Here is a 26,822-nt window from a genome sequence, read left to right on the forward strand (position 1 = left end):
TTTAAATCTTTCAAAATTGGTCACTTAGATTGACATATGTGGTAATGGTTTCTTAACAAGAATAGTTTCGAAGAACATCCTGTTCTTCTTCTTTAGAAGAAGGAACATCCTGTTCCTTCATGTCAGGTAAGTGGGATGAATGTCCTTTAGGTACTCCTTAGTTTATGTTTTATAGCACATATTTGCAAGGTTCCAGTAGTTCTCTGAAAATCTTAAGCTCCAAAAGGGCACCAGCTATGGCCGGCTCTCTAATTGCCCCCAAGTAGACTTGGTAAGAGATGGGACCGACTCAGCTCAGTATCTGGAAATCAATAAGGATTTAATCATTAAGGACTTAATTCCTGTTAAATCAGGAATTTAACAGGTGTTTGATACACTGAATTCAGTTGAGCCCAAGTTGAGTATTTCTGAAGTCTGATACTTTTACATTCCCTTCCTCTCACTGCACTTAATAGCTGGGAATCCAATCTTCTGCTCTCCATCCCTCATACACAGAGTGCTGCTATGGTTACCTTTTGATAACTCAGTTTGCATTATGTGCATGTTTGGAAAAACAGTTTCTTATTTCCAACTGGTAAAACCAAAATTCCAGTTTTCTGCAAATGACATTATATGACAGGGTGTCCTAAATACCTGCTTTCTGGAGTATTTTCTTGCCTCTTTTTATCTCGCATGGTCAGGTATTACTGCAGTTAAAGTATCCACATGAAGAAGACAATGTCCACGCAATTTACCATCTCTTCCATCTCTTCCATCATGTGGAAGCAGGAGCGATGTCTCCAAAATTGGGGTTAGAAGTTCCTAAAAAGCCAGCACAATCTCTTTGGATTTTAACTATTCATCAAAATCAGATTCTGGCCGAAGCACATGTCCACATTTTTCCTGAAGAGAATAAGTTCTGGCTTTTTTTTATATAAAAAAAAAAAAATTGGGAGCCCGGGTGGCTCAGTTGGTTAAGCCACTGCCTTCAGCTCAGGTCATGATCCCAGGGTCCTGGGATTGAGTCCTGCATCAGGCTCCTTATTTGGCAGGGAGCCTGCTTCTCTCTCTGCCTCTGCCTGCCACTCTCCCTGCTTGTGTGCTCGCTCACTTGCTCTCTCTCTCTCTTTCTCTCTGACAATTAAATAATAAAATCTTTAAAAAAACATAAAACAAAATCAATAATCAAAAAAACCCCACTTTAACAGATTAAATGCAGACATGGAATATGGACATAGCTAGGGTTTCTTCCTTAATCTCTTTCCACCCTATTTAATACTGTCCTCTCCAACATAATTAATACATACTGAATTTGAAAATAATGAACAATAAACATTGACTAAATACCTCGTATGTGCCGAGTATTTCTCTGACACCCAGAGAAGCTGCTCTCTGATTTGGAGTATGATTTTAGGATCTCCATACTGTTCAGTGCTTATACATGTTAACTGGTCAAAATATAAGCAGCTTCTGGTTATGTGGGATAATGGATACAGCTTTAATGCATTGTTTTTAAAACAAAAGGAGGGTAGTATCTGTCAAAATATTTGAAGTTGGCACCAACGAACTAAAATTACTATTTCAATCGCTAGATATACTAGGTATCGGTATTGAATTTCAAATCAAAGACGGTGTAAGTTAAAACTTAGAAGAAAGTACAGTCATTTCAATGCAATAGAAACACAACTTAAGAGCTGAAGAACTGTTACTGACCCAGGTCTCCCCCAAGTGTGTACTCCCCCAAGTACCCAGAGTGGTACTTAACCTGAACCAGAGATGAGCTACTAGAATAAGTCCATTTAGTTTTTATTTCTTTTCCCTTGTGCTGAAATGTTTAAACGTAACTATTGATGCAGCCCGTTTTCATCTGTTTTTTGAAGCTGAAAAACATGCCGGGGTTTCCTGTGTTACAGCCTCAGTGGATGACATACAGTTTGAGGAGATGGCAAGGTAGGTGGCATCACTCTACCACACCTGTCTCCCACCCTTATTGGCTCGTTTACAACATATATTTGTGGCACCTGTGCTCATTTATTTGGCGTCAGTGGTCCAGTTTGTTAATAAAACCAGTAACAGTTGACCTCGTGTAAATCAGTGGAATAGTAATTGCAGGACCTACTTTTAGTAAAGACTTTTAAGTATAAATTCACAGTCCTGATTTCGTGGAGAAATAGCTCTCTACAAAAATACATTCTGGTTTGAGACAGAGCAGGATTTCCGAAAGCTGCCTCGTAATGGCTTTTTCCTTGACTAGAAGAATAATTAATGTTAATAAGCAGGTCTGTGATGGTGAATTTCATCATTAGGTTGTTGGTAAACATTGATTCATCTTGAGTACAGATGTTAAATTAGGAAGAACATATTATGTGAGGGAGCTTGTATGTGCTTTACCATCTCTTACTGCAGAAAATTTCAAGATTAACGAAGGTTTCAAACATACACGGAAGTAGAGATTGGAATAGTGAATCCCCACGGACCATCACCCAACTACAACAATGACCAACTGAGGGACACTCTTGTTTTATTAGCTTCCCCACCCCCACGCACCTGAATGACTTTGAAGGAAATCTCAGGCATCATCTGTGAATATTTCATTATATATTTCTATATGATAAGAGCTCTTTTAGGAAACATAATAACGTAATCACAGCACCATTAACAGAAATCGATATTCCCAGTGGTCTCCAAAAATGTTTTTTTTTTAATTAAACAATTGATTTCTTGAATCACGATTCAGTATGGTTGATAAGCCTTTTCACATAACATTTTCTCTTCTTTCATTTCCCTTAGTTTATTTATTAAAGAAACCTGGTAATTTGTCCTAGAGAGTTTACCACATTTTGTATTTGCTCATTGTATCCCCGTTTAAGATGTTCACCCATTCTTTGTATTTCTTGTAAAATGATAGTTACGTCTAAAAATTGATTTGATGAAGTTTTGATGTTTTGGTAAAGCCATTTCTTATCAAGAGCACATAATGTCTGATGAGTGTTACCTAGAACATTATTTCATTAGTTACTGATACAATGGTGATATGCCAACCCTATCATTTCGTCTTCATTTATTTTCTCAAATATTTGCTTAGAGAGACCATTTGTCTCATTAATTACTTGGCTATCCTTAAGCAAAGTTTGTCCGGGAAAGACAGGCGTAATTCTTTTCCTTTATATAATATCATCATAAGCTCATGGACTTTAACATAGTTGATACATTTCAGTTTGGGTGTGGTTATCCTTATGGATACTCAAATTGCCTTGTCTTTGAAGAGTGGGAGCTTCTTCAATCTGGTTCCTAAGTTCTTTGGACATAACCCCAAAGTTAGAAGTATTCAGTAACTCCATTACTTTCTGGTTTGACAGGGTGGGCTCACCTTTTACAAAACTTAGAGTCGTACATTTCTTCAAAAAAAAATAGTAAAAAAAAAAAAAAGTAAGTAGAGATCACAATGTGGGCAGAAAATGTACTCATTTATAAAGGGTTGGTCAGTATTTCTAGGTTTTTTCCAGGGGACAGAATTAAGAATGATTTGTTTTTCAAAGGGTTTATTCTAATACCTGTAATAAATTGGATTGTATGGTTTTACTTAATTTCTTGGATTTTATGTTTGTATCTCTGTTTTTTGTTTTTGTTTTTCCCTGAATATCTTGATCCTTGAAGGCATGAACATAACTAACAAGGAAAAGGAAGAGAGAAGGCCATCTGTTTCTCGTCTTGGGTGGTTCTCAAAGACCATGGGGGTAGTTGCCACGGTTTTCAAGCCCTGAATAGTCTTGTCCAGTAAGATGCTCAGCCTGTCTCTCCAGGCTTACTCTTACATTTATCTATTTGACATTTATTTATTTAGAGACAAACAAAATTAAGTTTAATAAAATCACGTGCATGAAGAAATTATTTCTTCAAAACGGACACAGAAGAAATATTTGGCTTGAATTAGAATCACAGACATGGCAAGACCTTTATAGATCAGCCCAACCTTCTTTTTTGTACCAAGGAGAAACTGAGGCATAATGCTCTGAGAAAACTAGGGATTGAGGGTGCTTTGACCTGGATCTTCTTAAGCTTAATCCAGTGCTTTCCCTGACCCACTTCTGTGGGGTTTTTTTGAATACTTTTTAAATTTTTATTGAACACTTCCCAGTGGCTCTCAGAGGCAGCTGGAGTGTCACTGTTAGATCTCTGGACATTCTAGAGTCTTATAAAAGCAGATAAAGTTCCAATGACTAAGCTCACACACTAGCAATGGGATTTTTCCCTAAGGAGAAAAAAATTACATGGGTTTGTATCTCGATAAAATTACAATTACTATGAATCCAAACTTGTTTAAGACTAGATAGAAGCACCATTATTAAATTTAGGAATGCCAATGGTGTATTGTGATAAAATATCTATTATATATTTTCTAAACTTAAATTCTATAAACTAGACTTAACTAATGACCTCATTAGTGAAATGTGGGTTGCCATTTTGCTCCATTTTGCACAATTTTATGTTTCTGTAATCAGAAAGGATTTGTGGCCACTAACATCATGGAAAGGGGCCTTTTTTTTTTTAAAAAAAAACATAGGACCTGAACCATAAAAAGAGAGAAGTGAAAGCTACATATAGAAAACCGTATAATTTGGTTATCCAATTTAAAAATATCCAATATTTTTAAAATTCTCAGATATTTATTGCCTATACAAAAAGTACTACTCTGTCCTCTGTAGGATATATGAATAATTATGGTACAATTTTGGAGTATAGCAGTCACTAAGCCTGGTGAGAGGCAGACAGATACATAATCATCAGAATAGAAAGCATGACAGGATGCAGGCCTAGAGTGAAATAGAAACTCCATTTTCTGGGGTAGTTTAAAAAGGTGCATGTTTTGACTGTAGAATCAATGAGAGGGGTGGCATTTAATGTGTGCCTCAAACGAGGTATAGATTTTCATCTGGTGAATAGGAGAAGGACTTCACATAATGAGGTATGTGCAAGAATCCAAGCATGAGGCTGAGAAGGAGCAGAAAGTGCTCGGGAAGAGCCTGGTCTACAGAGAGGTGAGGCTCCAGCAAGAGACTGGAGCCAGATAACAGAAGACCTTGAATGCCATGCTGTGCAACTGGTTTTCTTGAGTTGAAATTCTGGTCATTCCATCCACCTGACATTCAGCACTGAGAGTTTCATTTGGTGGACAACCAGATTCTTTGGAATTCCCTTACCTTTATTTATTTTTATTTTTTAAAAGAGAGTTATTTGTGTGAGAGAGAGACAGAGACACCACACGAGGGAAGGGCAGAGGAGGGAGAAGGAGAGAGAGAATCCCAAGCAAACTCCCCACTGAGCATGGGGTTCCACACGGGGCTCAAAAAGGGGTTCGACCCCATGACCTTGAGTTCATGACCTGAGCTGAAACCAAGAGTCAGACCCTCAACCGACTGAGCCACCCAGGTGCCCCTGGAATTTCCCTACTTTTAAAGGCAGGACAGTGCTCACAGAAGAGACAAAAGTGGCCTGTGCTTCCCCCTCTTCAACTGTGACTGACAGGCATAAAATTTTAGTAGTTGATGAGTACAAAGTACTGTTGTAGCTTTGGAGAGGGACTCTAACTCTGCCTGGCACTATTACTGTGAATCTGTCCTAGAAAGTTGACTGAACAGAGCTAGGAAGGTTACAAGGAAGATATACAAGGGAAAAAACAAAATTGATTTGGGTTTGTGTGTGCTCCATGTGAGGATTAAGATAAATTGGGTAGTGTGTGTGGAGGTAGCTAACACTGAGACTAGTAGAGCCTCCATGACTATTAGTAGAATCTGTTGAGAAAAATTTGGAAATAGGGCTCTGAGTTTCAAGAATGAGGTCCTGGCTAAAGATGTAGGTTTGAGAATCATTTGTATAAAGATGACAGGATCATGGACAAGAACAAGGTCTTCTAGAGAGAAAGTGAAGTGAGAATAGGACAAAGGACAGAAATTTAGGAGATGTCTACACTGAAGGGATGGGTTAAGGAAGAGAAATCAGTGAAGGAAACCGAGATAGAAAAGAGAACACTGTTTTGGAATGCAAGGGAAGAGAAAGCTTCCTGAAGAAAGGCATTAAATGAGGTGAGACGTTGGATTTAGCTGTTAGGAAGTGACTGTGGAAGGATCAGAAGTGAGATGTGGAGGCAATAGCCAGATTTGAGGGGCTGACAAGTGAGTGGGAAATGAAGCCCTCACACTTCGGCCCCTGGAAAAATCATCTTCTTTGAAGACCCATCTCAAATGTCACCTCTCCTTTGACTCCTTTCCCAAGTTTTGTATCCCAAGATACAAAAGCATCTATAAGAAGAGGCTAATTCATGAATTAGCCTCTTCTTAGCCTCTTCTTATAGATGCTTTTGTATTACTCGAGCCTTTCTTTTTCAAGAAGTTTCATAGCATTGCCCTTCATCTGTCTATGGACTGTGTCCCAGGTGAAGACTGGTCTCCTTGCGGTCAGCAACCTTATCTTGCTCACCACTGTATCCTGAGGTCTTAGCTCAGTGCCAGGACTAGTTGTAACTCAGTAAACATTTCCTAAATGCATGAGTTAGAAAAAGAAAGCAGTATCTTAGGAGAAGAGAAAAGATGGTGAGAGAAAATAGGGTTGAGAGAAAGATGTTTAGAAAGAAGCAGCCTTGAGCATTTTCATAGACTGTTAAGAAGTCAGGGAAGGGGCAGAGATTGAGGAAAAGAGAAGAGAGCTAAACCGGTGGTGGGAGGGAGGATGGATCAGGATGGGGGGGGGGGGTCAAGGGCACAGGTACAGAAAGCGGTCTGGAAGAGACCTGGCTTTCTTCCTCTGAAACAGAAGAGTAAGAAGAAGAAAATGGAGAGTGTAGTTTAACTTTGAAAGCAAGGGGGAAACATTGAGCAGGCTTACAGTGGGTGGACCCTTAAGGTAAAGGGGACAGGAGGTAGCTGGGGAGCCAGAACCCAAAAGGTCTGAAACAGTTTCAGATGGTATGACCAGGAGTCCTATAGTCGTGGAGAGCGAATGGATCCTCCGGCCGTCCTGAGGGTCCGTGTAAACCTGGTTGAAGCTGATCCGTTGGCCGCTTGCTCATTTGTATCCCATTTATTTGTGAACAAACATTTAAAAATAAGTATCATTGTACAGGTTGGCTTGTGTGTTTGTTTTAACTTCTCTCAAGGAAACAGCTGTGATATAATCCAAGTATCTGTTGCAGATTTTGGAAGTCGTTTTGCGCACCGTTTTGCAAAGGCCCTTTTCTGTTTGAATAGAAGTAGTCAGCGAACACACAGGTGGCTTACAGTGACTGGCGTCTGTTTTTACAGCTGCCTTTTTCTGTTATCATTAACCCGAGGTTTCATGTATGAACATTATCAGCATGACACAGGGGACTGCTCTATGGCACGTCCATTTAGGTGAATCATTTAAGTCTGAGATGAGCTGTGCTAGGATTACTAAAGTCCCTCCTTCTCTTTTTAACTAGAGTTGGACAAGTTATAACCATCAAAGCAAAAGTTACCAGAGCTTTCAGCACAAGCATGGAGGTAAGTGACCTCATTTCTCCTGACTACGGGTGCCCATCTCTTCAGAGGACAGAGGAGGAGTTCTGGAATAATTTGGAGTGAGATTCTGAATTTCAGAAGGTCCTTGAATCTGTGGTCAGGTTTATAGGTAAGTAATAAGGGCCTTGTGTTTCCCAGTCGACTCTGCTACCAAAATTCAGTGTGATGCCATGCACTATTTGCACGAGAAGGGTACACAGAAAGTAAACGCACAAGGGAGAAGGGCACTCTCTTGGTTCTTTGCAAAGTATGGGTTTTATTTCTTGATTATTCTGACTCTCCTTGTTCTCCGTCTCTTCACCTTCTCCTGGAAACCAGCCCCATAATTAGTTAGTTTTTGAAAGGAAGAGTAACTGAAGTGAGAAGGGAAGTTTGGAAGATTTCTCTACTACATCCACTTGGTTTTGATTTCTTTATTATAGTTGTGATAGCAACATTTTCAGAGGCTTTGGGAATCGCTGTCCAGGAAAGGAGTAGCAGGAAAGGAGTTACTGGATCTGATATTGCAACTTTGAGGTTGGTTAGTACCAGTCCCTTTGATCTCTGGTCACAGAAGACAGGAAGGGATTACATTTATTGGTTGAGCCCACAGTAACAGAGTCCCCACAGACTAGGGGGCTTAACCAACAGAAATGTATCATGTCACAGATCTAGAAGCTTGAAGTCCTAAATCAAGGTGTCAGTAGGGTTGACTCTTTCTGAGCACTATGCAAGAGAATGTGCTCAGGGCTCTCCCCGGGCTTCTGGTGATTTGCTGATGCCTTTGGAGCCCTGCTCCATCAGCCCCATCTCTGCCTTCCTCTTTGCCATGAGAACACCATGGTTTTGTGTCTGCATCCAAATTCCCCCTTTTTATAAGGACATCAGCACATGGGATCAGGAGCCTCTCTACTCTGGCTCATCATAACCAGTTATATCTGAACCACCCTGCTTCCAAAGTAAGGTCACATTATAAGGTGCTGGATTTGGTGGGGGACACCAATCAACCCATACTGCTCTTCAATAGAACTGTTTGGCAGTAACCTTCCCTACGGTGATGGCTTTACCCTAGTATCCATATGAACAGGACACAAAACACTTGAAATCAGAAGAGAAATGTTTGTGTTAAAAAACAGCTCTCTCAGGGTTCCTGGGTGGCTCTGTGGGTTAAGGCCTCTGCCTTCTGCTCAGGTCATGATCCCAGGGTCTTGGGATCGAGCCCCACATTGGGCTCTTTGCTCAGCAGGGAGCCTGCTTCCTCCTCTCTCTCTGCCTACTTGTGATCTCTGTCAAATAAATAAATAAATAATCTTAAAAAACAAAAAACAAAAAAACCAGCTCTCTCAGCACCAGTTAGGATGGTGCTTTCTCAGCTGTGAGCTCTGACGTTTGCCCCACGGTAGCCACTGGGCTTGGCCTCTCTCCTGAGGGCTAGTGCTCTTCTTTATATTCAACCCAAACATGGATAACAGCTCCTTTTCCTCTGTCCTCTTCCTTTTATTCTCGGACACAAGCTAAAGTTTCCACAGGAAAAAGCTACAGATAACACGGTGCCATTTTGTCCACGTTGACTTGGTTATGAAACCGAAAGACTAAAGATTTTAAAAAGTTGTGGCCCATCTCTCCAACAGTCTACAAGGTGTTCATGAGTATCTTGTTTTCAAAAGCATATTCAGTAACAACGGGATTAGAAAATGCTTGTCAGATAATGCCGGTTTTTAAAATTACAGTATGAAACTATGAACGCAGTATGTGACTTTCTGTGTGTCTTTATATACATATACATAAAACTGGAAGAAAATTCACCTAAACATCAGTAATTATTAGTCTGGGTGGTGGGATTGCTAATAATATTTGCTCTGGATAATGAGATTACATTTTTATCTATTTTTATGTTTACCAAAGTTACCATGGAGATGGTAAATACGTATTTTTCTATAATCAGAAAAAAAGTTACTTTTTAATTTTATGGAACATCACTGAGTGAACAGTGTTGCTTAAAAATAAATTAAAATGCTGATTTTATTCAAAAACAAAAGAATGATGAATTACATCACGGAATCTTGATTGCTGCAATCTTGTGTGTTATCTGGATGGCTGGACGTTTACTGATTTATTTTTCTTTTCATTTTAGATCAGCATCAAGGTCGTAGTCCAGGACATGTTGACTGGTATTGAGAAACTTGTCAGTGTGGCTTTCTCTACCTTTGTAGCCAAACCAGTTGGAGAAGAAAAGGTAAATTTTCTCTGTGAAGGAATGTCTAGCTTGTTACTCAGGGACATGTTAACGGTTGCATCAGAATTATTATGGACAAAAAGACCTTTCTTCTTACTGTGACATGTGCTTTCCCAAGATTTGTCATCCACCCCTATTTCTGTAAAATAATTCTGTGTGGTAAGAGAGTATTAACGGACTTTAGATAAAGGGAGATAGATATAGCCAGTCGGTAAAAAAGGAAAAAAATACTGTTTTAAATGATCTGAAGGGTCTGTCATTTCTCAAAAATAGTGTTCACTGGTTTTGTTCTTTTCTTTTGTGGTTACATAACTCAAAATTGAGTTAAAATAATTTTTCTTAAAAGCAAGAGTGATGTAGTAAGCCGTTGCGTGTTGTGGTCCAATTGTCTGTTTCTTCCTGAAGGAAGAATGTCAGAAAGGCTGAACGAAGCTTCAGGGAGTATGGAATAAAAACAGCCTTAGAATAAATATGTTGTTCTGATACGTGTGCCCTGGGGGCTTGCCTGGCTATTGGCCAAGAGCAGCTTGTCTGTAGTCTCCTGGGAATTTACTCATTATGGTTTCTTGGCTTTCCTTTTTGGGATCAGGGTATCCGGGAGAGGATGCACATTTAGTCTAAGCAATTTTAAATGCAATCATCCAATTAGGAATTTAAATCTTTCAATGCAAGGACCACTCCAGAGGTGGGCACGGTGGCTTCTTTCTCCTAGTTCTACTTCGAAGGGACAAGGAGGTCTTCTCACTCTACAAAAGCCTTCTTCCTCAGACTGTCTCCTACTCTAGAGCTGGGACAAAGCCATGTTTTCTGTGTTCCCAGCAAAGCAGCACTCACTCCCAAGCTACTCCTCACCTGGGCCAGCAGGCAAAGAGATGGATGGGTGTGAGTTAATCTGCCCTATGCCTGGGTGGTAGATGTCCCTGCAGACTTTTGTGCCCCAGGACACATCTCCCACTCCCTGTCCCATATGAGATACACCACAAGCCATATTCACAGTGCCCAAGGACATTCTTTTTCAAACTGAAGTTCATATCAGCTATTATTTAAAATGCAGCTTTCTGGGCTGTGTCTCAGCTCTACTGAATGAGAATCACGAGTGCAGGAACTCGGGATCTGAACTTTGACAAAGCATCCCCAGGTATCCTATGTTCATTCAAATCTAGGACATTGAGAGATGTCTTGCAAACCATCCTGTCTTTCCAAAATCTCCAAACCCTTGAGAAAGAGAGGATATGGGGGTGAGTGCAAGTGACAGAAAAGATCCTGCCTTTCCATCCTGTTCCTTGTTCTCATTCTGACCTCAGGGACTGAGAATACAATAGTCTCACTTCAGTCTAGTCTCTGCTGAGCCTGAAGAACTGTTTTCCGAAAGTGGTTCTGGACGGTCGATGCCTTGCGGTGCTGCCACAGTAGGTTGGCTCAGGTAACCTTTATTGCAAAGCACCTTTCCCAGACTTTCCAGCTAGTACCATTCTTGTTCAGTGGCACATCACGAAGAAAGCCATGAAAAATCAGTGGTTCTGTCTAAAACAGCAGGCCAAGCTGCATCATTGTTCAAAGTGAGTTTATTCCAGGATGAGATCGTGATGAGGCTTAGTTGGTCAGTTGCCCAGTCTGGATCACTGAAGGACTCACAAAACTCCATAGCGGATGCTTATGCAGGGCTTCACTAAAACTAAAAGAAATAGGATAGCAGGAGATGGGGCGCCTGGATGGCTCAGCCGGTTAAAGCCTCTGCTTTCAGCTCAGGTCATGATCCCAGGGTCCTGGGATCAAGCCTCACATCAGGATCTCTGCTCAGCAGGGAGCCTGCTTCCCTTCCTCTCTCTCTGCCTGCCTCTCTGCCTACTTGTGATTTCTGTCTGTCAAATAAATAAATAAAACCTTAAAAAAAAAAAAAAGAAATAGGATAGCAGGAGAAAGAAAGCATAAACAGCAGAGAAGTTCAAGGCTTCCAGGCATAGTTCTCAGGGTCCATTTCCTTTTTTTTTTTTTTTTTTAACTATTTATATTTTCATCATGATACAGGCTCTTTTTAATCCCCATCCCCTATTTCACCCATTCCCCCCCCCCACCTCCTCTCTGGTGACCTGTCAGTCTGTTCTCCATATTTAAGAGTGTTTCTTGGTTTGTCTCTCTTTTTTGCTTTCTCATTTGTTTTGTTTCTTAAATTCCACATATGAGTGAGATCCTATGATATTTGTCTTTCTCTGACTTGTTTTGCTTAGCATTATACTCTCTGCCCTGTGCCTGTAGTTGCCAATGACAAGAGAGCATTCTTCATGGCCAAGTAATATTCCATTGTATGTGTATATACCACATCCACATCTTCTTTATCCATTCCTCTCTCGGTGGGCACCGAGACTGTTTCCATAGTTTGGCTATGTGTGAATGTATGTCTGTATCCCTCTGAATTAGTCTTTTTGTACTTTGGGGGTAAATACCTCATAGTGCTATTATTGGACCATGGGCTGGTTCCCTATTTAACTTTCTGAGGAACCTCCACACTGTCTTCCAGAGTGACTGTACCAGTTTGCATTCCTACCAGCAGTGCAGTAGGGGTTCCCTTTCTCCAAAAACTCGCCAGCACCTGTTGTTTCTTATGGTGTTGGTTTTAGCCGTTCTGACAGGTGTGAGGTGGTATCTCGTTATGGTTTTGATTCGTATTTTCATAGTTAGTGATATTGAGCATCTTTTCACATGTCTGTTGGCCATCTCTGTGTCTTCTTTGAAGAAACATCTGTTCATGTTTTCTGCCCATTTTTAAATTGGATTGTTTGGGTTTTGGGTGTTGAGTTGTATCATTTCTTATATTTTGGATACTAAACCTGTATCAGATATGGCATTTGCAAATATCTCCTGCCATTAAGTAGGTTGTCTTTTAGTTTTGACAATTATTTTTGTTGCTCTGCAGAAACTTTTCATTTTGTTGTTCTCCTAATAGTTTTTTTTTTTTTTTAACTTCCTTGCCTCAGGAGACATATCTAGAAAAATGTTGCTATGGCCAATGTCAGAGAAATTACTGCTTGTGCTTTCCTTAAGGATTTTTATGGTTTCAGGTCTCTCATTTAGGTCTTTAATCCATTTTGAGTTTATTTTTTTGTATGATGAAAGAAAGGGGTCCAATTTCATTTTTTACATGTGATGGTCCAATTTTCCCACCACTTTGTTGAAGAGACTGTCTTTTTCTTATAGTTTATTTATTCCTCCTGTGACAAAAATTAATTGACCATGTAATTGTGGGTCTATATCTTGGTTTACTGTTCCGTTCCATTCATCTATGTGTCTGTTTTTATGCCAGTACCATACTGTTTTAATTACTAACACTTTGTAATATGACTTGCCATCCAGATTTGTGATACTTCCAGTTTTGTTTTTCTTTTCTTATTTCTTTTTAAATTTTATTTATTTATTTGGCAGAGATTCAGCTAGGGAGGGAACACAAGCAGGGACAAAGGGAGAGGGAGAAGCAGGCTCCCTGCTAAGCAGGGAGCGGACTCGGGGCTCTATCCCAAGACCCCAGGATCATGACCTGAGCCAAGGCCAGACCCCTTGTTTTTCTTTTTCAAGATTGCTTTGGATATTCGAGGTCTTTTGTGGTTCCACACAAATCTTAGGATTGTTTGTTTTAGCTCTGTAAAATATGCTGTTGGCATTTTGGTAAGAATTACATTAAATATGTAGATTGTTTTGAATGTTATAGACACTTTAGCAATACTTGTTCTTCCAACCCATGAGCATGGAATGTCTTTCCATTTCTTTGCATTGTCTTGAATTTCTTTTATCAGTATTTTACAGTTTTCAGAGTACAGGTCTTTCATGTCTTTGGTCAGGTTTATTCATAGATACTGTTTTTGGTGTATTTGTAATAGGGCTATTTTCTTAATTTTATTCTCTGATGCTTCATTATTAGTGTATAGAAATGGAACAGATTTCTGTACATTGATTTTGTATCCTGTGACTTAAGTGAATTTATTTATCATTTCTTTTTCTATATCATGTCACCTTCAGATAGTGAAAATTTTACTTCTTCCTTACCAATTCAAATGCCCCCTTTTCCCTTTTGTTGTATAATTGTTGTGGCTAGGACTTTCCAGATTCCACTTTTATGTTGAATAAAAGTGGTGAAGGTAGACATCCTTGTCTTGTTCCTGACCTTTGGGGAGAAGCTCTCAGTTTTTCACTCTCAGAGTCCTTTCCAGTTATACAAAATAGGCTCCATCTATAGATTGGAGAGCCAAGACACAAGTTCACCAGGTAGACTTTTTGACCCCACTGGTCATACAACTAAAACAAGGCTATGGAGTTAAGCCAGTATAAGTTATCACATCTGTATATCCCTAAACAAATTAGACAAGGCAGTCTACGGGAGTTTTAGACTTGAAAGCAGCATATTATAAATCACTGGCTGCTTCGCCTTCTTGGTGAAGGGTCAGTACCAGCCTTCAGGTGTCCTGGAAATGAGCATGGAATTATCCCCATCCAGCCTCAAGGTGACTTCCCTATGCATATAGGTCAACAGACATGTATTTATGGGAGAGCTTGAGCCCTTGGTTGTGTTGCGTCAGATTTTTAGGTTTCTGGAGGTCAGTTAAAGCTTTGTTCTGACCTTTTGATTCTTATAGTTTGCTTATTAGATAATGCTTTCACCATGTGATGAAATTTCCAAATTAGAACTAGCTCTTAGTACTTGAGAGCTTTCTCTAGAACGTGTTTATTCCCTCCCTTTGAGATTTTAATTTTGCAAGGAGCAGAAAACATTTCTTGGTAGGAATTCAATGATCTCAAAGTCCCCCCACCTCATTCATTAATTTGAAGAACTTTTTTTATTTTGTAGCTCTTTTGAAAATTTTAAAAATCAGGGAAAAATAATATTTAGAAAACTCTTTAAAGCACATATCTTATTGTGTATTGAAATAATTAAGCCTATAATGACTTTTTTAGTTTAAAAATATTGTAAGAAATAAATTTAGTCAAATAATATGTGTAAAAATACCCAGAAATGCTCTATTTACTTTGAGTTAGAAAACAATGTAACATATCATTTGTTTTACAAAACTCATGTCGTCCTCTGATGACTTAACAAGGTAATGAAAGAGACATGTTTTTCTTTTTCAAGATTGATTTAAAACCAGTCACACTTCTAACTGAGCAAGATCACATGGAACATAATCTGGCTTCTGAGAGAAGGAAAGTTCGATTACATCATGAAGATACCTTTAAGAACTTGATGAAGGAAAATAGCAAGTTTGAAGGTCAGTAAACCTTATAGGTTCCTGACCTTAATTACAGGAACTTTAATTATATGACTGTGACAAGTAAAGGGTCCTTTCTTCGAACACACTTCTTTTCACCTTATTATTACAGTTTGGCCCTGGTGATGCTTGGTATCTTACCCCAACAAACTCAGTGGCTGGAGAAGGAAGGGCCTGGCCAATTCAATATGTAACCACCGACACCAAAGACCTCTCTAAATGGGGGTTCCCCAGAGGAAGAGACAGGAAAGAAGGGTGTCGGGGACCAGGCAGTCCTTATTGGTAAGAATGCGTTCAGTAGTGATCAGCCAGTGAAGGAATGACAACACACTCTATCCATCTGGTGCTTCACAATTTACTAAGCAGTCTCTCATTCATTACTTCAGATGAGCTGGTTATAATATCAACAAAGGAGAAAACGGAAACGGAGCCATGAAGACCCTTGCTAAGGGTCACAGGAAGCACTCTGATGCTATTCTTGCTATGAACAGAGGTGCTAAGTTTCTATTCCTGTTTCCTGGCTCTTCCCTGGTAACCCTGGGGTTTTTTTGTGTGTGTGTGTGTTTTTTTTTTCCAAAGTGGAATAATTTATTATTCTAACCAAAGTACAAAGTATGGAAAATTAGTGTATCTGAAAGAGAGAAAGTTTCAAACTAGCAGATTTCAGTTTTTAGCACCTTTGAAAAGAAATATTTAGAGTTTAGAGAGTGGCAGCAGAGGCCTGAGCACCCAGGATGACAGTCCTCGGACTTGGCTACGCCATTCACAGAACAGGGCAGTCACCTGGCTGTCCTCGACACGCCGTGAGCGCCACGAGAGAGAGGAGGAGGAAGGTGCTGGCTGGAGCCCGCGGCCGTGGGGAAAGGAGGCACGTGCAGGCACAGGCGGAGGGCCGGCGAGCCTCAGATGGACAGCCCGAAGAGTATCTTAGTTCTCCAGCTGTGGTCTCTCAGGCTCTCTGAGGCTTTGTGGGGCCAGAATGGCAAGGAAAAGAGGGCTGCCTTGCCTCTCCCCTGCCCTTCCTCTTCTTCTGACCCTATCTCCCGCAGCCCCAGGAGAGATGACCTACTGGGGAGAGCAAAGCGGTGAGGTTGGAAGTGGAGTGGTCCAGCTCCAGTCGCTCCGCTCACCACTGCCAGAGGGGCCAGGAAGTTCACAGAAGATCCATCTTCCCCGAGCTCCGAAAGCAGATCCCTGTAGAAGAGGAAGGAAAGGCTGAATACTTAACCATTTACATGGACATTAATGGAAATGGAGGGGATTATGCTAAGTGAAATAAGTCCACCAGAAAAAGATAATTATCATATTTGGAATATAAGGAATTGCACAGAGGATCACAAGGACAGGGAGGGAAAACTGAATGGGAAGAAATCAGAAAGACAGAGACAAACCATGAGAGACTTTTGACTCTAGGAAATAAACTGAGGGTTGTGGAAAGCGAGGTGGGTGGGGAGGGGGGTAACTGGGTGATGGGCCTTAGGGAGGGCACGCGATGCGATGAGCACTGGGTGTTAACCACAAATAATGAATCATTGAACATTACATCCAAAACTAATGATGCATTATGTGTTGGATAATTGAATTTAAATACAATAATAAAATAGGAATGGGATAAATCTGTTTAAAAGGAAAAAAAAGAAGAGGAGGAGGAAGGAAAGAAGATGAGAAAGTATCAGGGTGAGAATATTGAGAGAGAGGAAGGAAGAAGAGGACACACCGACTCCAGAGGAGAGAGGAATGGCAGAGGCAGGGGCGACCCGGTGGGTCTGCCCTGCATTCTGCCCTCCAGGACACCATCATGGTCCTGGGACCACCTCACAGGTGACCTCTGACCAGGAAGAAAAGTTTTCCAAAGGTGTCTATTCTTGCAGACCTTTAAAAAGACAATGCCTATTACCAAGATAACTTTTTTTTTTTAAGATTTATTTATTTGTTTGACAGACAGAGATCACAAGTAGGCAGAGAGGCAGGCAGAGAGAGAGAGAGGAGGAAGCAGGCTCCCTGCTGAGCAGAGAGCCCAATGCGGGGCTCGATCCCAAGACCCTGAGATCATGACCTGAGCCAAGGCAGAGACTTTAACCCACTGAGCCACCCAGGTGGCCCCCAAGATAGCTTTTTTTTTTTTTTTTAAAGAAAAATTTTACTTATTTATTGCAAGATAGCTTTTTAAAGAAATGAAGTCCTCATCATTAAATTACCCTGCTGAGAAGAGTCCATCCTTTTGTAAAGATGGTATCGGCACCAAACTATACTTAAAATGCATTTTGCTAAAGTAATGAAATGGCTGAACCATGAAAGCAAAGGCATACCAGAGAGAAAATTCAAGGTGGAAGGAGGCAGGACATGAAAAGATAGGACTATGTCACCGAGGCTCTGTTAGGCCAGGCAAAGCAGCTTGACGTTTCTTCTCTCCTTGAGGGAAGCCGATGAAGATCTGGGCAGGGTCCCGTGATTGGGCTGGCACTGAATATGGTCACTCTGCATAGAGGAGGGGAGACTAGAGGGAAGGAGACCAGGCAAGGGGTGAGGAGTGGCTATTCTAGGCAATGACAGTAGAAAGCGGAGAGGGAAAGGACAAAAATATGCAAGGGATAACAAAGCAGAGTAGGGTCACTCATGTGGGGAGATGGGTGAGGAAGAAGCTGTTCAGGGTAACTCTCAGGTTTCTGGTCTGACCACCTGGTCAGCTAATGGTGGTATCATGAACTGAGCTAATGCATATGAGGGGGAGGGGAGGGGCAGTTTTGAAGACGTGGATGATGAGTTGAGTTTAGTCTGACGTGCCTGTAGAACAACCAAAGGGACAAAATCAGGGTGGGGAGATTTAGTTTGAGACACAACAGCTGACATATGGTCATTCAGATGAAATAGTACCTACAGTCATCTAGGGAGGGCTCACAGTGGCACGAGGTTGGGGGACCAAGAGTGAAACTTGGAGCACAGGGCCATTTGAGAGGTGAACTTTGTTCCAGAAAGTTAGGAATAAAAACTCTCCACTGAACTGTGAATACAGAAGTCATTCTCACATGCTACAGCCATTCATATATAGAGGTAAAATGATTGTAATTGATTTCAGTTTCAGTTTATTAGGAAGCTGGGCAGATCACCCTAGAGGTCTGGTTCAGTTTAGATGAGAGATTTTAAGAAGTCTGTTTTTATGGTGTTTCTTCTGATCTACCCTAAAATGGGTTATTCTACATTCCTTTGCACAAAGCAGCTTTGAAACTAACTTCATTGATTTGATCTTTTTAGAAAATTTACTAGCTTTCATGTCATCGAGGTAGCGTAGAACCTAAAAGCAATTTCTCTTAGTGTCAAAGCCGGACCCTGGAACTTTAAGTTGCCATGAAGGCATGGTTTGTCTACATGCTACTTGCTTTATCTGGATGGAGTTTGTTTTGAACTGGACAACACCTTCTAAAGGAAGATCGCTAGATCATCTTTGTTATTGAACCATGGTTTTAGAAAACCCAGGGCTCTACGTTGATAGTAATACCACAACTAGTTAGAATCTCTTTCAAGATTTTATATGGTTGAAATGCATATTGTTAGAAAGAAATTTGAGTCAGAATCATATACTTTCAGAAGAAAAGGGAAACAAATGAGATTAGATTATGTAAAAGCAGGACTTATTTGGAATGTGCTCTTATACCCCTGGGTCATTGCTTGGAAGCTTGGCTTGTAGGAAAAGACTTTGTATTTGGAGCATTTGAATTATTTTTTAGCAAGAAATCTAATTTTTATGAGCATTATCCTGTGTTGATCCTTTCTGGTTATGAGAAGGAAAACTGGAATACCCTCAATTCAGGTCAAAGTTCCTGACCCAAAATTGTACAATGAAGGCAAAAGTTGTCCAAGCAGAATGATGACACAGTTCTTAATGAACATCCAAAGTCCAAGTATTGAAATTGACCTCTGGACAAGTATGCTCTAATTTGGAAGCCTGAAGAAAGGGTGAAGTCTGTTTACCATACTTTACCTGAGTACACAGCCAGAGCTGTGAGCCTGACCTGGTCGCTGAGCCTGGCAGAGCCATATTTCTCCATTGATTGGCAATTTCCTGCAAACAGGCTTCATTCAGCACCAAAGTCACCTGTACTCCATCTATTTCTGCATACATGCCATTGCTGGTGCTTATGCACACATGACCTGCCCTAGTACCTACCTCTGTATATCCCCGTGGATGCCGTGGACATCTTCCTAAGAATTGAGTCGCTTTTTCTTTAAGGTTATCCCTTAGGAAAGAAGGAATCGCCTTATATTTTAGTCTTTACAGTGTCTCTCATAATATAAGGCCTACTCAGTTTCAATTTTATAATTATTTTAAATAATTTAAACATAGGTAGTACACATGCACAGGGTGAAAAGTTCAAAAGGTAAAAGAGGGCATTCAGCTAAAAGGTTAAGACTTCCTACCATCAGTATCTCCCAGTTCGCCAGTTCCCATCTCAAAGACAACGAATATTACACACACACACACACACACACACACACACACACTTGCCCTTACTTGGAGCGCAGTATTCAAACAGCTATGAACCTTTCTTTTTGTCATTTAACATTGTATTTTAGAGATTGTTTATACTTATCCTGAACAAAAAAGTAAGAGATACTGACATAAAAAAAGTCAATCAATACTAGTTTGAGATAATAATAGGACATCATCTGACAAAGTCAGTAATAGCAAAAAAAGAGAAAGAAAGAAGTTGAAAGGGATTGAAGGTTTCATGTACCTTTTGAAGACCACTTCAGGAATCAGCCCAGTCCTGATGACAGCAAGATGGTGGACTTGTATCTAGAACAAGCTTCAATTTCTGGAAAAAATATTTACAAACATGTTTGCAAGCACATCTCAGCAGGTAGAAAAATAAGAGAAATCCTCGAAGTCCAGAAACTATTAGAAAACACAAGTGCAGCAATGTGAGGAGAGAGAAGAGCTGGCATTTGTTCAGGACTCTGTTGGTGCTAGAAGACCTAGAACTTGTGTGTCAGCAGCCAGCAGCCCATGTCACATGGAAGATTGGATCAGAAAACCTTATATATAGCTGCAAACCTAAAAAAATGATATTTTTGGTGAGTCAGGTGGAAAAATCCCAATTCACAGAGAGCTCTTGTAGGGATTTTTTCCTATCTCAGCAATAGCCCTAGGTAGAATGGGAAAAATATACAGAACAACACCCACCCGCCCCCCCCGCTAAAAAACTGATTCCGTTTGAGAATTCAATCACAAGCACATCCTCATGTAGACTTGGTTTCAGAATTCACTGGACTTGTTTGGACTAAAACAGACCCATGTCAAATTTAGTGGGAAGTGGGAAGTGGCACCATGTTATATAGTTCCCCCAGCTGATCCGCAACCGTAAATGCAAACCCCGGACTTTCAGCCCAGCTCTCAGGAATCCCCACACACATAGGTCCAAGGAATATGAACTCCTAGACAAACATCATAAAATGCGTCACCAAAATCCAGAGAAGGATTAGACAATAGAAGGAGGCCCAGAAAGACTATAATTAACTGCATTTATCATATAAAGAATACTAAGTAAGAATGTTAATGTATTTTAAAAAATAAAAGAGAATCAAATGTATTAATCAGGAATAAAAAATTACCTAGAAGGTTTGACAAAGAAACAGAGAATTTCTATACAAAAATATATATAATAATAACAAAAATATATAATTATATATAATAAAAATACATGATAATTTAAATATAAAACTCAGTGAATGGATAAACTGCAGTTAAGACAGTAACTGGAAGACAGATCTGAGGGAGTTACCAGAATGCAGATGGATTGGCAAAGAAATGAGAAATGTATGAAAGATTTGGAGACATAGAGAAAGGAATAAGAAGTCTAACATGCATCTGGTCAAAGCTAGAGAAAGAATAAAAAGAATAGGAGAGAAGTAACATTTGAAGCAAATGATACAGACATTTCGTTCAGAGGTAACAGAGTTTAATATACATGTGAAAATATGTTGGACCTCCTTAATCAGGGAAATGCAAATTATAACCAACACTAGATATTTCACACCCACAAAATTAGAAAAACTTGAGCCAACTACAGTATTGTCTAAGTGAAAATGTGGAGCAGTGGGAACGCTAAAAAATAACATACAGAAATGTAAATCAGTACAATCATTTTGTCACCTAAGAAGTTTCTGTTGAAAGCAAGAACTATGAATGTGGAATAAATCAGCACATTCATCTAATAAATATTTACCAAATGCCCATATTCAGAAATTATTAGAATTTAAAAAGAAAATCAGTTCCTGAACAAAAGAGCTTAGGATCTAGTGGGTCAGACAGTCAAAGATCACACAAATAAACATAAAACTGTAACTGTGAGGGGCGCCTGGGTGGCTCAGTGGGTTAAAGCCTCTGTCTTCGGCTCAGGTCATGATCCCAGGGTCCTGGGATTGAGCCCCGCATGGGCTCTCTGCTCAGCGGGCAGCCTGCTTCTCTTCCTCTCTCTCTTCTGGCCTCTCTGCCTCCTTGTGATCTCTGTCTGTCAAATAAATAAATAAATCTTAAAAAATAAAAACCCACTATAACTGTGAAAAAAGAAGATACGTGTGAGGGTCCTAACAGTGAGAATTAGCTGTTAGGTCTGGGAAGGCTTTCTTGAAGAAAAGATGCCTGGGATTGGCCAACAGAGTACTGAGGAGGAAAAATTTTCCTCTACCCTATAAACTACTTCTCGCTGGTATAAGAATTAAATGGTCATGAGACAGATTAATAGGAGAAAATCAAACAAAAGTTAAATTCCATAGATACGTGGGAGAGACCCAGAAAAACAGTAACTCACTGAAAAGGCTGAAGCCATCAGCCAAAATACTACCTTCAGCCAAAGACAAAAGATGATATTGTGGGTGGTGGGTCAGTCATGGGAGGCTACCAAGAAAAGCACAGGAAACAAGAATAAGGTTATTACACAGATATAAGCCATCGTCTTCATCACTGATAAGTTTCTAGATTTCGAGTCATCCCCTTCTTTCTGGTACAGCAAGGGGAACATGCTTACAAATGGAGATTTTTCTTATACACCTAAATGTCTCTTACCACCCACTAACTTCTACTGGGTTTTCAGAGCTTCTCTTGTATCTGTAGTTTCCTAAAAACAATGAGCCTGAAGAGGTACATATTGGGATGGCAAAATTTGTTCCCCTATAAGAGAATAGGAGGTAAAGGGAAGAAGGTGGTCTTGGCCAGGGGAATTGCAGCTGACAGATGGAACAGCATATGCAAATGACCTGGTGTTGAAGACAGTACTTAGTTATAGGACTGAAAAAAGGTCTCATAGCTGAAGCAAAGAGAGAGATTGAAAGAGAATATGATGGGGGTAAGGTGGTAGGAGTGGCCATGGAGCTCACTGGGGATGGAGTGGTAGGCCTAGGCCAGAGGAGAAAGGAAGGGTTTAGGGCCAAGGGATGTGATGAAGTTTTACAAAGTAAGTGAGGTTGGGTGGGGTGAGGTCCAGAGCCAATGACCAAGAAAGAATTCTTGAGACATCTTTGGTGCAAAATGGTGGTTTATTAAAGCACGGGGATGGGACCCTTCTGCAGAAAGAGCTACTGTCCCTGGGTTGTTAGTTATATACTATGGGGTTGGGGAGGTAAGGAAAAAGGAGGTTTGAAAAAACTTTCTTATGCTAAAGAGGACCTACAGGATGCCCAAGGCCTTGTCATTGACAGGTTAAGGTTGTTTTTTTCTTTTAGTAAGGCACTAAGAGTAAGATAGTTGAGAGCTTCCTGGAGGAATGTCACATTCCTGCTATCACACATCCTTATCAGTGAGCTTTAGTTTTAGAAGAAATTTAACTTTATTTGCATTTCCCTCTGTCTCAGCCTCCCTCAATTTTATAGAGGGGAAGATGATGTTAGGGCTTCAGGAACTGGAGTTATGGGTCTTTGGAAGTTAGGCTGTTGATAGAAAAGCCTCTTCCTGGTAAATCACTAGGACATTTGTAAACTGAGGTGGACTCAGGTCTTGCAGGATTGTGATCTCTACAAGTTGACTATTTGTTTTTCCTTTCAGACAGCCAGGAGTGCCTAAGGAATGCCACATATATCCCATGGTGGGGGAGGGGGAGTAGGGGCTTAGGGGGTTGAAGGAGTTTGGGGGGTGGGGGGTAGGGAGGTGGAGGGGACGGTTGCATGATGTCAGCTTCTGCTTTGTCCTCAGCTTGCCTTCTGTTCCCTCATCAGAAGGATTTGGGCCTTTATACTAGGATGTTATAGGATCTTTCTGACATATTTAGAAGTAGATGACTGAAATGGTCAGTGGAATGAAGGGGGGAAAATGAAAAGACGATCAATTAAGTATAAATCTAAAAATTTCATGAGAAAATGTAGCTCATCATTGTAGTCAGGCTTCTCAGTTATCTGTGGCTGTGCCGAGAATGGCCCTATTCCCAGTTCCCAACAGCTGGCCAGTCTGTGCCCTTGGGCTGCCAGCCCAGCTCTCCTTCTGCAGCACAACTAGGATGGCACCCCTGATTTGTAAATCCTCCCCCATCCTCCTCAGCAATGGCACCTCCGATTTAAGCCTCGCTGATGAGTCACTAGATGACACAGGAAGCATAATTGAATACATTTTACTACTTTGCAGACAGAGTGAATGATTTCTCCATTGTTGAGCGTAAAAACCAATTTGTCAGTAAACGGAGCAGATACAATTCAAAGGAAGCAGAAGGACCGGGAAGTACTCATTGTGTCTTTTCTGTTTGTGACTGCATTCATTGCAGAACAGCAACTTCAGGAGACCACTTCCCATTCTGAAGTTTATACTGGAGCAAACTATTCCGGATTCTCAGCGTTGGTGGCCCTTTATAGCTCTGATTCCTTTCATTTTAACAACCTTAGGGAGGTATAATCGATGTACCACAAATGATAATTATTATAAATAATTTAATAAATAATTATGAATAATAATTATCATGACATACCATAAATTCATGTGCTTGTATTTGAAGTGTACAGCTTGGTATAAGTTTTGAGACATGTGTACCCCATAAAACTATCACCACAATCAAGATAATAACGTCTCTGGGCGCCTGGGTGGCTCAGTGGGTTAAGCCGCTGCCTTCGGCTCAGGTCATGATCTCAGGGTCCTGGGATCGAGTCCCGCATTGGGCTCTCTGCACAGCAGGGAGCCTGCTTCCTCCTCTCTCTCTCTCTGCCTGCCTCTCTGCCTACTTGTGATCTCTGTCAAATAGATAAATAAAATCTTTAAAAAAAAAAAAAAAGATAATAACATCTCCATCAAGCCCCAGATTTTTTGCCTCTCCCCACCCCTCCTCCACTCCAAACAACTTGAAGTTTAAATGTGACTATTCTTTTAATCAAAATTCCTGTGAACTGGAAAGATAGGTTGGCATACAATCTCTAAACGGGCCTTTCTGATCCGTTTTCTTATCCAGTTCCCTTTAAGTACCCACCATTCAGGAGAAAGTCACTCTGTAGAACGAAACCCATTTATTTCCTCAGGAGATTTAAGTCTTTGGGAATAATTCTAATTTTTCTAACAATGCCCCGGGTTCAGTGTGCCGCTAGGAAGGAACAGCCATGGTCCCAGGGCGTGCAGTCCACTCCGCCAGTATGCGTGTTACATCTACCTTTCAGGCCTCATCTGTGACCCAGAGGAAGGAGTGGTTCCCACGAGTGGCACATCTGTTCAGAGCATTGAACTTGTCCTCCCGCCCCACGCAAACCATCATGGAAATACGTTTGGTGGCCAAATTATGGCATGGATGGAGACCGTGGCTACTATTTCTGCAAGGTTCTTGGTTTTGACCTTTGGCGTATGAGGTTGGGTTCCAGTGGGAAGAGATTAGAAAGGGTCTGAGTCCTGGTTATGGAGATAGTCAAGGAGACAGGGAGAGAAGAGTGTTGCCTTTTATCAAAGAGAAAAAGTAAGTCATTTACCCATTTATCCTATGATTAATCTGTCCTTTTGTTTGAAGGTGAATGTTTCTGTCCTTGGTTCAAAAATAAAAATGAAGTGACTGTTCTGATACTTTATTCTGAATTGCAGATGTTGGTCACGTAATCCTGAAACTTCCTGTAGTTATGGCACAGCCGATGCAGAACAGAAAGAGAGGACAGCCTTTACATTTAAAAATAGTCAGGTTGCAAACTTTTCTAAAGGCAGTTTACAAATAGGGTTGACCTCTGACATCCCTGGTTACAATCATTATGGCCAGAGGATTAACTGAAAAATAAAATGAGAAAGAAATTTGGAAGAAAACTTTTATGTACTCTTCAGTTTCAAAAAAAGGCATTTTATTCTCTCTCTCTCTCTCTTTTTTTTAAGATTTTATTTATTTATTTGACAGAGAGAGGGAGAGCAAGCACAAGCAAGAGGAGGGGCAGAGGGAGAGGAAAAGAGAGAAGCAGACTCCCCAGCTGAGCCAGGAGCCTGATAGAGGGCTTGGTCCCAGGACCCTGGGATCATGACCTGAGCCTCAGGCAGACATTTAACTGACTGAGCCATCCAGGTGTCCCAAAAGGCATTTTATTCTTTTTTTTTTTTAATATTTTATTTATTTATCAGAGAGAGAGGGGGGAGAGAGCGAGCACAGGCAGACAGAATGGCAGGCAGAGGCAGAGGGAGAAGCAGGCTCCCTGCTGAGCAAGGATGCTGGGATCATGACCTGAGCCGAAGGCAGCTGCCCAACCAACTGAGCCACCCAGGCGTCCCAAGGCATTTTATTCTTTAATGGAGCCATGTAGGCAACTGAGCAGCTTTAAGGAACATTGTGTATTCTGAAAATGCATTTGAACAGGACCTGTCCTACCAACAATTTTTGTAACTGTTGAAGATCGTGAAGATCTTATTTTCCCAAAGTTAAAAGAATTTCATTGTGACTATGTCTATAATTGTGACAATAGTTAGAAACCTGTAGAAATCCTTTTTATAAATTATGCACAAATAAAAGAGCTCATTTTAAAAATGAGATTGTCATTCTCAATGACAATAAAGTATTTGAGCCTGTTCTATTGTAAAGGCTTACAGTATAATTAAGGATGGCAGAATGTTCACTCTGTGTTGGCACAATTCCTTTGAATAACTGAATGACTACAGTGGGAATCTAAAATGTAGAAAATTATCAAAGTAACTCTGAGATCAAATATACTTTATAAATACTTCAAAATTACACACACACACACACACACACACACACACACACACACTGTAAAATGTGTACCTGGTAGCCCTTCAGGCTTTGTGTAGCAATCCAGGTAATTTTCCTGTAGGGAAAAAAAAAAAAAGGAGTCTTTTTCTAGATGAGTAAATTCAATTAACTCTGAAGTGAAGGAACCCGTGTGAACTGTGCGAGCGGCATTTACTTCCCTGTGCCCCCCTCTAACCTGGGGGGGGTCACAACTTCCCGTGATTGTGATCACAAGCTATCCAGATGAACAGAACCCTCAGATGAGAACCAAGACGCTGGCTTGTTTTTCAGGGGGACTTTTATAGGGAAGACAACAAAAGAAGGGCTGTCATCACAAGAGCAGAAGCACAAAGCACCTTGGTGAAGACCCCACAGCTCGGGGACACGGTCTTTCCCAAAATATTTGCAGGCTGTGTATGGAGTCACTCTCCACGTACATCATCTAGTCATTTATTTCACTCTTAAAAGAGTTAAAAGAGGGTGCCTGGGTGGCTCAGTGGGTTAAGCTGCTGCCTTCGGCTCAGGTCATGATCCCAGGGTCCTGGGATCGAGTCCCTCATCGGGCTCCCTGCTCAGCAGGGAGCCTGCTTCTCTCTCTCTCTCTCTCTCTGCCTGCCTCTCCATCTACTGTGATCTCTCTCTGTCAAATATATAAATGAAA

General features: G+C 40.7%; 1 protein-coding gene and 1 long non-coding RNA gene across 4 annotated transcripts in view; one reads left to right on the plus strand and one right to left on the minus strand.

Annotated features, from left to right (window-relative positions):
• The window catches only part of ACOT12 (acyl-CoA thioesterase 12), a 48,707-nt gene that overhangs the window by 6,566 nt on the left and 15,319 nt on the right, over positions 1 to 26,822 (plus strand). The window contains exons 2-6 of the mRNA XM_045074540.1: positions 1,860 to 1,929; positions 7,436 to 7,496; positions 9,628 to 9,729; positions 14,849 to 14,984; positions 24,609 to 24,765. Coding sequence (XP_044930475.1) covers positions 1,860 to 1,929; positions 7,436 to 7,496; positions 9,628 to 9,729; positions 14,849 to 14,984; positions 24,609 to 24,765 — 526 coding nt within the window. The remainder of the gene's footprint in view (positions 1 to 1,859; positions 1,930 to 7,435; positions 7,497 to 9,627; positions 9,730 to 14,848; positions 14,985 to 24,608; positions 24,766 to 26,822) is intronic.
• On the minus strand, positions 17,093 to 26,705 carry LOC123390438. Of its 3 annotated transcripts, XR_006605037.1 has the most exons (4): positions 26,195 to 26,705; positions 24,912 to 25,197; positions 19,718 to 19,798; positions 17,093 to 19,219 (listed from the first exon to the last, which is right to left on the minus strand). It is a non-coding gene; the product is annotated as an uncharacterized LOC123390438 (long non-coding RNA). The 3 variants fall into 3 exon arrangements; XR_006605035.1 differs by lacking the exon at positions 24,912 to 25,197; XR_006605036.1 differs by lacking the exon at positions 26,195 to 26,705 and having other exon boundaries at positions 24,912 to 25,328.

Source organism: Mustela putorius, unplaced genomic scaffold, assembly GCF_011764305.1.
Source record: "Mustela putorius furo isolate JIRA1106 unplaced genomic scaffold, ASM1176430v1.1 tig00537350_pilon_pilon_pilon, whole genome shotgun sequence".
NCBI classification, from domain to species: Eukaryota; Metazoa; Chordata; class Mammalia; order Carnivora; family Mustelidae; genus Mustela; species Mustela putorius.